This window comes from Alligator mississippiensis, chromosome 11, assembly GCF_030867095.1.
Source record: "Alligator mississippiensis isolate rAllMis1 chromosome 11, rAllMis1, whole genome shotgun sequence".
Lineage (NCBI taxonomy): Eukaryota > Metazoa > Chordata > Crocodylia > Alligatoridae > Alligator > Alligator mississippiensis.
Genome location: NC_081834.1, coordinates 57295703 through 57306960, shown reverse-complemented (window position 1 = coordinate 57306960; position 11258 = coordinate 57295703). Strand labels below are relative to the sequence as shown.

The following is an 11258-nucleotide window of genomic DNA, read 5'->3' as shown; positions in this document are numbered from 1 at the left end:
AGCAGCTTTCATTTGCTGCCAGCTCCCAGCTCTCCTGTCACGGGGACATCGCCAGCAGGACAGAGGCCTGGCGGGACCTGCATGACCTGGCCACGTCATGGGGGAATCTCTTGGACACGTGTGTCAGCTTCTCCCTGGGCCTCCAGAGCTTGCAGGGGCAGGGGCAAGGGCAAGGGGCAGCGAGCACTGCTGCTGGGACAGGAACAAGATCACTGCGGCTCCGGGGCAGCACAACAAGGCCCAGCTGAGGGAAAGCACCTTTGTGCTGGGGGATGCACATGTGTAGTGAGAATGACCCGTGGCCCCAACCCGGCTGCAGGGAGCAGCGCTTTGTGGCCCCTGCATTACAGATGTTGTGGCCCTTGGGAGCACCCAAGCTGCTCCTCTTGCACTATGACCTGACCCTTCCCCTGCTGCCAGCTGCTTGCAGGAACCGAAGACCCCGGGACGCAGCCCTCAAGACCCCTGCCCCATGTCCCGCACCCTTGATCCAGAGCACGCACTGCTCCCACTGCTGCTCCTGGCGTGGGGCAGAGGCTGACACTCCCAGCCAGGTAGACAGGAGGGAGGTGGGTGGGGAACAGGTCGGAGATCGAACATTGGGGGCCTGATGAATCAGAGCAGGAGGGGATGGGTGTGCGGTCTCAAGGGGGTGGCCTCAAGAATGGGGCAGAGCAGGGCAGGCAAGTATTTTGGGCAGAGGGCCGTTTAAGGAGTTTCAGCAAGCCACTGAGGGATGGAAAGGTAGCCCTGCCCCTTGACAGGTGCCGCGCCCCCTGGTCACCATCTTGGGATTGGAAGTCCCATCCCCAAACTCAACCTTTGCCACCAGAAGTCCCTCCCCTTGTCCCCCGAAGTACTCCTTTCAGCAAGGGGCTTGCCATCTCATAACTAGAAAAATACCCAATTATATTCTAAGAATCGAACATGTACTACAACATTCATTTATTTCATTAAAGAAAATACTTTCATCCTGATTTTTATGTGTTTGTATAGTGTACCTGGAAGTTGTAGTATCATAGCTTACCATGAAGTCTTGCTCTTGTATATGGTGGGCGAGTCTGGGGGGTATGGGTGGACAGGTATGGGGGGTGGGGGTGTGTGGGAGCATAGGGGGTGTGAGTGGGCATAGGGTTTATAGGGGTGTGCATGGGGGGGTGGGGAGGTGACTGGGGAGTGTTGTGTAACATGTGGAGGGAGAGGGTTTGCCCACAGTCAATCTCCTGCTCTGTGTGTCAGGCAGAGCCTCCACCAGCGCTCCATGCTCCTGGCCCCAGGGCACTGGTGCAGGCCCCATGATCCCACTCACCGCCACTTCCCCCCTCCATCAGCCACCGCTGCCTTTCTCCTGCTGTTTTCCCGTCTCCACCCTCCCACTCCAGCACCATGTCCCAGCTGTATGGTTGAGACTGCAGGACGCAGCAGGAGCCAGCTCAGCCTGACTGGCACTACATGGAGCCAGCTGAGAATCGTGGGGCCAAGCCAGTTCCTGCTGAGTCACAGAATCATAGAAAATTAGGTTTGGAAGGGACCTTAAGAGATCATCAAGTTCAACCCCCCCACTCAAAGCAGGACCATCCCCAACTAGATCATTCCAGCCAAAGCTTTGTCAAGCTGGGCCTTAAAAACTTCCAAGGATGGAGACTCCACCCTCTCTAGGTAACTCATTCCAGTGCTTCACCACTGAAGTCCTGCTGCCTGGTGCTGCAGCCAGGTGCCAGGGAGCATAATGTGATGGAGCTGTGGGTAGGGGAAGGGAGCAGTGGCAGCACAGCAGCAAATGGGGTGGGGCACAGCCAGGAGGCCTTGCTGCTGTGGCTGCTTAGTCCTGTGGGCAGCTCTCCCTGGGTCCTACTGCTGCTGTCTCCTATTACCTTTGACAGGCAGCCAGGGGCAAATAAACATTAATTTTCTAAATTTTTTAGGGAGCCCATGAGCCAGCTAGGATGGCCTGGTGGGCCAGATTCAGCCCATGGGCTGATGCCTACCCCTAGGTTAGAGCCTCTGCTGAGTGCATAGCCTGCAGTTTAGGGGAATGGTCTTACTCTTTGGAGGCAGGACTTGGTTCAGCAGGTGTGGCAGGCTGCGCCAAGGGGCAGGGCCTAGTTGCCAGTCCCAAGGGGTGTGGCCCAGCTGTGGGCAAGACTCTAGGAAGGAGTAGGTGGGCTGCTCGGCAGGGCCAAAATGGAGAGGCAGAGCCAGCAACAAAGGGGTGGGGCTATGCCCTGGGGACAGGACTTTGTGGGGGCCCTGTGGGGTCCTAATCGAGAGGCGTCCTGGGACACTGGGGGGCTTCCTTAGTGCTGGAGAGCAGGTTGAAGGGGTGTGCAGGGGCTCCAGCGGGGCTGTGGGAAGCCAGGCTCTGGTGGGAGGTACTATGGGGTCTACCCCCAACCCACTCCCCTCCACCAGGCACCATGGTCCTGGAGCTATGCAGGGCGAAGTCCAGGAAAGGAGCAGCGCAAGGCTGCACAGTTCAGCATCAGCCACGAGGTGCAGGCTGAGTTCTTCCAGATCCGCTGCCACATCCAGGTGCCCCCTGGGGCGAGGGAGGGGCTGGGGGCAGACTGGCAGTGGCAGAATGAGCCTCCACCACAGGAATTGCTGTGAAAACCAGTCTGGCACCCCCACATTGCCCCACCCCAGGACTGGGGACTGCTGGGATAGGCCCTATGTCCATGGCCTGAGCTGCCCCCCTTGTGCCTTTCTCTTTGCAGCAAGGGAGGTTGGCTGCATCAACACAGAGGCCTGACCCGTTTCTGCTAACAAGGGCCTTGGTAGACTTAGGTGCCACCCCAAGCTCCTATTCAACCCAGCTCAGGACCCTGAAGAGAAGTGTTGATGCACTTACTTTTGTAACAAACCCTCCTCTTCTCCACGAGATGATATCACAAAAACTAATGAGAACTGCCTTTGAGAATCAGGCTTTGAACTCAAGACTTGGGAAGATATGTGACCTTAACTGATCCGTCTCCATGTTCCCCTTCGCCCCACACTCCCTCCCCAGCACCCATTGCTCCCCAATCCCTTAGAGATTCAACCAGTAACAGGCACTTCCACAACATGTCAAACAAAGTCCCCTTTCCTCCCTTTCTGTGGCCACCTGCAACAAGACAAGCCAGACCTCCTGCCAAAAAACAGAAGCTCATTCAAAAGTCACAAGACAATTTTACCTTAAAACACTGTAACACAGGGAAAGTGGGGTATGGCTTTATACGCTGGCAGGGATTGGGGTGTGGGACAGCAGAGAGGACAATTATGGAGGTGAAGGAAAGAAAGTGCTCAATGTTGGGGTATTAACCTTTCAGAGTCGCCTCTATAAAACACTCATGAAATCAAAGGGCTTTGGCACTAGTGGCACTCAGGCTCTGAGTCGGGAGGCCTCAGCTTCACCATGGGAGGTTATAACTTGCTGCAGTTCACCCAGGAGATGGCCTCAGACTTTTCCCACCCTTTCACAGGAGAGGCTGGACCTGCCACAGGCTGCACCTCCTTCAGTCCTGCTACCCCATTTCCCCCAGAAAAGGGACTCTATTGCTCCCTTGCCAGAGGTTTCTCCAAAAGTGCAGGGTTCTTGCTGCACAGGACATGGGAGGAAAGCCTTTACTGTGACCAGCTCTTGTTCCTGAGGGTTAGTAACAACCCCTGGATTACAGTGATTACTCTGGAAAGGGTGCTGGGCCCTGGTCTGTTCCCACTGCACAGCTCTGGACAAGATACAGAAACCATCCACAGGATATCATATTCAGTTGTGGGGCTTCCTTAGCAGAAAATGCCTTATAAAGAAGGCAGTGAAGAGGAGGAGGGCAGAGGCAGCATGAGGCATCCAGTGGTATGTAGTACTGGAAAGACGCTGAAACGCAAAATCTGCCAAACTGGGCTCAGGGGGTGGGAGCAGAAAAGGGAAGGTCAGTGTGGCAGGCAGAGAATGCTTCTTCAAGCATAAACGTCCTCCTTCCTGCAACTCAAGGGCCTCATACCAGAACCTGGGGACGAGGAGGGAGGACGAAGCTGGGAGGCAGCCAAGGACAGTCCCTGGGTATCATTTGGAACCAGTTATCTCAGGGAGGGCACCCTAATGCGAAGACCCTTCTGCCCCTGGAGCACTGGCTGCTTTTGGAGAATGATGGGGAAGGCAGAGGCACTAAGGCTGATATGAACGTCGTCTCCTTATAAGTTCCCCCAGCATCTGGGCTCACCTCTGCCTGAAGTGTTTTTTTTAGCCCCCCACAACCCAATCACAATTGGGGGTAGCCTCCGACTCCTTTGGGTTCTGCAGTACCCTAAAAGAGCCAAATACTGGGTGAACTCTTTCTGCTCTACACCAACACGTGGCTGCTTGCCTGAATGCAGGTGCTCAGCAAATGGACATCCACAAGTGTTTACTGCACTGCTGGCAGAATTATGGATGCACCTGAGGTGTGGACATGCTGGTGCAGATGCGCTGGTGCAGGGCCAGGCATGAGGACTGGATGAAGCTCTTCCCACACACGGAGCATTGATGTAGATTCTCTCGTGTGTGGATGCGACTGTGCCGGGAAAGGTGGGAGGAGTGGCCGAAGTTCTTCCCACACACGGAGCACTGATATGGCTTCTCCCCTCTGTGGATGCGCTGGTGGTCAGCCAAGCTAGAGGATACGGTGAACATCTTCCCGCACTCATGGCACAGATGTGGCTTCTCACCTGTGTGGATGCGCTGGTGGCGAACCAGCGTGGTGGACTGGGTGAATCCCTTCCCACAGGTGGAGCACCGATGTGGCTTCTCACCTGTGTGAATGCGCTGGTGCTGGACCAGGCTGGAGGCATGGGTGAAGCTCTTTCCACACACGGAGCACTGATATGGCTTCTCCCCTGTGTGTATGTGCTGATGCTGGGATAGGTGGGAGGAGCGCCTGAAGCACTTCCCACACACAAGGCACTGACGTGGCTTTGGCCCCGTGTGAATGCGCTGATGCCGGGCAAGGTTGGAAGATTCGGTGAATCCCTTCCCACATGTAAAGCACTGATATGGCTTCTCCACCATGTGGATAAGTTGGTCCCTAACCAAGTCAGAGTGGAGAACAAAGCTCTTTGCACACACAGGGCACTGGCATGGCTTCGGTCCTGCGCGGATGTGCTGACGTGAGGCCAGGCTGGAGGATTGGGTACAGCCCTTCCCACACTCATGGCACCCATGTGGCTTCTCCCCTGTGTGGATAAGTTGGTGCCCAGCCAGGTGCGAAGGAGAAAGGGAGTCGGGCAAGGGGGCCTGCCACAACAACTCACCTGGCAGGAGGCACTCCGACCTTGATATTCTCTTGTGGTCCTCATCAGCACAGACCCACAGCTCCACCTGTCCTCCCTGGATGCGGCATATTAAGTCAGGAGTGAGACCTCGATATCCTGTGAGGGGCAGCGGTTAAAGAGTGTTTGTGACTGTGGCCTGAATGGAGACGAACCAACTGGCATGTAAGGAACAGGTCTAATGAACTTATGGATTCTATTAGGGCCTTCAAGGACAAGGGAGGTGGGCATTTAGGATGAAAAGGAAAGTGCTGCACGGAGAAACTTCAATAGATGATGGTACTTGTCACCATGTAGTGGAGAGATGGACATAGGAAAGAAAGCACGGGTCACTTTGAAGTAGAAAAAGGGTAGGAAACTGACAATCACCAGGGACAGGGGTGGGGATGCAGTAATTTGTGATGTACTAGAAAGAAGAATGTGCAAGCTTTTACTGTTTCAAGGTACCAAAATTAAAAGACGTTGCACACAATGATGGATGGATGTTTACCTTATGAGTGTCATTGCAGGCAAAGGCATGGAAATGAGTTTATTCCCAGTGAAGGTTTAAAGCAAGGACTTGCGGTGGTGAAAAGAATCCACGACAGATGGCTGACACTGAAAGTTTTTTTTTCTGGGAGAGACTGTGATTCATCATAAACAAGGCTTAGAAAAGGATCATTCTATGATAACTACAGGTGCAACTAAAGCAATCATCCCATCCAATGAGAGAACAGTCCCATGGCAGAGATCAGTACATAAGTTGGGAGATACTGCACAGATAAAAGGAAGTTCGCAGCATTTGTGAATATGGGACAAAAGAATTAAACGAGGAGACATTTTGCAGCAGGTGAAATTCCATTATGTGGAAACTAGCAAATTGCCCTTCAAGAATGACAGGGGGAGGAAGAGGGGCAGGGGAGAAGCTCCCGTTTTAACTCAGCTGGCCCTGCCCTTGCCTGCCGGGCCCCCGCAGCCAATCGGTGCATGTGTGGTTGGGCAAAAGCATTACAAACAGACAGACTAAGCTTTTTATTCTAATATAATAAAAGGCTTAGTCTGTCTGTAACGCTTTTGCCCGACTGCGCACGTGCCGACTGGCTGCATGGGCGGGGTGAGGCCAGCTGCGTTAAAATGGGAGCCCCTCCACCAGAGCTGCCTCCTCCTGCAGCCTCCGGTGTGGCGGCTTCCTCCACCCCACCTCCACACGTGGCATAAACTTAAACAATTTTTAAAAATTGGGAAGAGCACTTTAGAAGCAACAGGCAGGGCCAGCTGAGGAAAAGCGGCAGCCCCTCCCTCGGCTTCACCTCCTCCTCCAGCCTTAGGCGCTGCAGCTCCCTCTGCACCACCTCCACAGTGCCAAAAAAAGGGTAGAGCACTTCAAAAGCAGTGGGGCCAACTGAGGAAAGGCAGAAGCCCCTCCATCGTAGCGGGGTCAGACACGGGGAGGGGCGGGCGGAGGAGGAAGGGGAGCGGGGTCCGACACAGGGCTCCATTCCTACCTCTCCCCTTGGGTCATTCTTGATGGGCAATTCGCTATGTATATTAAAATGATCTACAGTTTCCCAAAACAAGGAGAACGCTCAAATCACATCTAAAAGAAAGGGCCATCCAAGCGCAAATAGCACAATGGCTAGAAAGAAAGCTATAACCACAATGAAAGTGTGATATCTTGTGAGAGCCTAGTGGCCCAATACAGTGTCCTAGTTGATGGCTTTGGGAGCTGCCCTAAGTCATAACTGGGAGAGAGAAATGGTAGAAATTAAGTTATAAGAGAAAACCTAAACTATGTATGGAAGTCAAGCAACAGTCGTCTTGTAATAATAAAGACCTTGATGCAGTTACAGTTTGGGAAACAAGGGAAGGAGGTTGGGGTTATAGCTGCTGAGGTAGTCTTCAGCAAAACCCAGGCACATAAGGAAAACCCAGTGGCAAACGTTGTGGAGGAATAAATAGGTTTCATGACCTAAGGAAGGATATAGAAATCCTGAAGAAGTGGCAAAGCTGAATTCTGACCGAGTTTTATGCAGAGAAGACAAGAACTGTGTATTGGGTTTGGGATTCACCCTGCTTCTCTCAGGTTTCTCCCAAACTTTAAACTATGTACAGTCTTTATCTTGTGGGCCCACTGGCTAATCCAGGCTCCTTTTAAACCCCAATAAGTCCATAATAATAAGCCTTACTACAGACCACAAAGGCTTAACCCACCCTTGTGGTCTCTTAGGCCAGGAGAGAGCCTTGGCTAGTGCTGTTACCATCAGCCTCCCAGCCTCTCCCTTAACTTTCTCTTCCTGCCCGCTTTCCATATCGTTTGGCCAGCCAATTGTTCTCATGCACTGGCCCACTCCTCCACAGGCAAGGCTGTCATCATGTTCTATGGCGTGAAGTTGTGTGGCAGCACCACAGACATGCAGCCTGGTGTAGAAAGTGGAGGGAGCAGAGAAGCAGCACTGAACTACTTGCATGAGAAACTGAAGCAGAGAGGGAATGAGCAAACAATTGCCAAGCTGGATAAAAACCACCAGGCAAGAATCAGTGACTTGGATTTGGAACCCACTACTGCTAGCTCTAGAAAGGATCAACACATGATCTCTAACAGGTCTTTCATGCCTGGAAGACATATCTTGAAAACTGAATGAAAGGAGGATGCCACAAAAGAGTTGCATGTGTTGATACTGTCAATTAAAGTTGGAAGTCCAGGGGACAGTGCAGAACCAACGAGGAGAGCAATAGTTAACTGAAAAACACAAGTGAACAGGAGAGTTGTATACCCCGGCTCTGGACGATCTTGAAACGTAGGAGAGGAACAGGATGGGAACTGCTGTGTCGCACCTAGAAAAATGAACAGGGTAAAAGCTTGGTGCTGAAAGGGGACTAATATAACTCATCTCTTGTTGGCAGAGAAAGGCAATAAATACTAGTGATCCAATGACAGGAGAGCAGTTCCTTAGCCACTCACCGAAAACGGTAAGGAAAAGAAATTGTAGCTGGAATCCAGAGGACCACCAAAATGAGTGATAACCAGTATGTTTTTAGAGGAGTGCAAAAATCCTCAGACATTTTCATGATAATTACAGAAAGGAAGAGAAAGCTCTCCCTCTAAGAGCTCTATGGATGGAGCTAGTAAAAGCATTTGAGCACTTCCCTGAGGAAGTCCTTTAGGGGAACAGGAAGAAAAAGCAGGCACCAGAGAAGCATATTGAGCTAGGAAGAAGTAAGGACCTCAAACCTGCACACAAGTCAGAACAAGCCTGTGTATTAGAGATCCTTAGAAATGAAAATGGCTTTCACGAGGCCCTGCACCTAGCCCACTTTTAATTACAATGATGGGCATCTGCTATGCAGAGGGATTTGAAGAGGACTAGACAACTTCTGAGAATGTCAGTGACATCTCGAGAGCGCAGGTCTCAAGGTAAATACAGAAACACCAGAGCCCGTGGTCTATGGAGACAAAGATGTTGAGAAGGAATGTGGACAGAAGCTTTCCATTACATGTAAAATGTGACACGAGAAAAGGAGTTGAAATGCATGATGTGTGTGCTGTAACAGCAACGGCTGACAAGACTTCCACTAATTTCTGCTGCCTCATGGGCAAAGGAAAAGAGAGGGGAGCTAGAGAGCATGAACTGAACACTCTGGGATTGTTAAATGTCTTTGGACAGGAGCTAGTGAAGGAAGATATATCCCTATGAGATGGCAGACAGACCTGATCACTGACAGAGCAGAGGGGAGGAAGAGGACTTAAACCATCAGCCAGAAGCCCATGAGATGAGGGAGAAGACAAGAAACTTCAGGGGTCACATAGGTCTACGGAGAAGCAAGAACCAGAGCTTTACCCAGGGAAACGAGGGCTTGGTAATTCCTCAGCATCTGGTCCTGGTAAAGCTCCTTGTCTGCATCTTCCAGCAGCTCCCACTCCTCTTGCATGAAATACACGGCCACGTCCTCAAAGACTTCCTGGAGCTGCAGTCACAAGCGTTACACCATCAGCATCTCCTGTCCCACCTGCTTCCAGCCCCCACTGCCCTGTCTGCAATTCCTCTCTGCTACAACTATGTGCAAGCTTCGCCATGGCAGGTCGGGGAGCAGACTTGCCCATTATGGAGCTGACACATGACGTGGCTGCAGCTGTGGACAGGGGAGTCCATGCGTCTGCCCTGGCCCAGCTCAGCACGTTCTACTTGCTGGGTCCTTGGAGGCAGCCCAAGCAGCACTTTCAGAGGTGGGGATCCCTGGCTCCACGCACTGCCCAGGCCTTCCCGCGCCAGCACCCCTGGTGATCTGTGCTGGGGGGAGCTCTGGCTCTGGCCGGCTCGGGCTGTTTGCAGCCTCCGTCACCAGAGCCTTGTCGCTCTGCAGGTCTCTCCCTCCCCTAATGCTCCACAGCAGCCCTGCCTCCTCCTGGCACTGCCCCAGCTGCACTCCCACCCCCAGCCGGACCTGGTGCCCTGCTCACCTCCATGCTCTCCCCGTTTGACGGCCTGCCCGGGCCCCGCTCAGGTGTCAGGGAGCCCCTCTCTCCCTGGCGAAGTCCTCTGCAGCTCCAGGGTTACAGGCCCTTCCCCAGGGGGCTGCTGCTCAGCTCTGCTCTGCTCACGGTCCCTGCACCTGCGGGCGGGGAAGAAGCACAGGTCGGTCCTGGTGCTGCCGGCGCGGGGACAGCCCTGCTCTTCTCCTGGACCCGCCTGACACTACGGCACCCGGAGGCCTCCGCGTGCGGGAGAAGGGGGAAGAAAGACCCAAAATCCCACGGCTCTTGCTGACAGACCTCCGCAGACACGAAGCGGGAGAGGAGGACCGACACCTGTGCGCCAGGCCAGGCCAGGGCGGGATCACAGCCCACGTCAGTGCTGCTGGGACACCGGTCCCTGGCAGAGGGGCCCGAGGGGCGTCGGTGCTGCGTCTGCACCCGCGCCGCGAGGGGAGGGCAGGGGGTGCGGGCCGGTCTTCTCCCGGGCGGTGACCGGCTCCCCGGCCCGCGACAACGAGGCCGGCGGATCCAGGCAGCGCTGACCCCGTGCGGGTCCCGCGGGCCTGGCCTGGGCGCCCGCCTGAGGAGCTGTCACCTGCTGCCCGCTCTCCCGCGCTGCGGGGGCCCCGCCGGCAGGACGAGGTCTGGGGTGTCCTGCACGTGCCGGCAGGGGCAGCCGCCGCCCCGCAGCTTGTCCCGGCCCGGCTGTCTCCCCACGGGCCCCGGGGACCCGCCCCGCTCCAGCAAAGCCCCCTGCGCCCCCCGGGACCGGCCCCAGGCGCCAGCGACCCGCCCCGCGCACGTGGTGCCCCAGCTGCTTCCGCATCACGTGGCTGGCGCGGAGCCCGCCGGGAGTTGTGGTTCGGGGCCTTGCAGCAGCGCGCACGCGCAGCGCGCAGGCCGGGGAAGGTGACTCAGGGTCGGGCGCTCGGACGTGGTTGACTCCGCGTGTGCGCTGCTAATGGTCACCGTGGAGTCCCCGCAGTTGGCGTCTGGGAAGTGCCCATATATATCCCCCCGGATCCCGCCATCTCTAGCCCTTGCTGTGGGAGTGGTGCTGAGAGCAGCAGCATGTCTGGTCTGCCTTTCGTGCTCTTCAGACATGGGGCATCCTCCAACACATTCCTCCATACAAGGTCCAGACCCTGGTGTGACATGGCTCCATCAGCGGGGGTCGATAATGACACGTTATTCCATAGATGTAGGTTGTGATATTTTCCCCTGGCCCTCCCAGTAAAGGTTGTTCTTGACAAATGCACTCCAGGTGTTTCCCGTCTCCTTTGCCCAGGGATGAGGTCAGGCAGAGGATTCCCGGGTGCCTGGGTGTTCCCAAAGGGGGCTGGTATAAGGGGGGCCCAAGACCCCTGCTACTTTAAGGGGAAAGCACTGGGTCCCAGTAAGGTGGGAGCTCCCGGGGGAGCGAGGGGCTGCAGTTCAGCTGCGCTCGGTGCCCCGGGGAGCAGCCTGCCCGCTGAGCACGGGGGCCGCAGCTGCGCCTGGTGGGAAGGGTGCACCCGAAAGG

The 11258-nt window shown here is 54.9% G+C and overlaps 1 protein-coding gene across 4 annotated transcripts; it reads right to left on the bottom strand.

The window, feature by feature from the left end:
- Positions 1 to 928: 928 nt before the first annotated feature.
- On the bottom strand, positions 929 to 10510 carry LOC109283700 (zinc finger protein 239-like). 4 transcript variants are annotated; one of them, XM_059714345.1, is made up of 4 exons: positions 9722 to 10510; positions 9102 to 9228; positions 5266 to 5382; positions 929 to 5187 (listed from the first exon to the last, which is right to left on the bottom strand). In XM_059714345.1, the coding sequence occupies exons 1-4, from the start codon at positions 9725 to 9727 to the stop codon at positions 4403 to 4405; spliced, it is 1035 nt and encodes a 344-aa protein (XP_059570328.1). In that variant the 5' UTR covers positions 9728 to 10510; the 3' UTR covers positions 929 to 4402. The 4 variants fall into 4 exon arrangements, with proteins under 4 accessions (XP_059570328.1, XP_059570327.1, XP_059570326.1 ...); XM_059714344.1 differs by having other exon boundaries at positions 929 to 5382; positions 9722 to 9873; positions 10034 to 10509; XM_059714343.1 differs by having other exon boundaries at positions 929 to 5382; positions 9722 to 9873; positions 10332 to 10509.
- Positions 10511 to 11258: the final 748 nt, after the last annotated feature.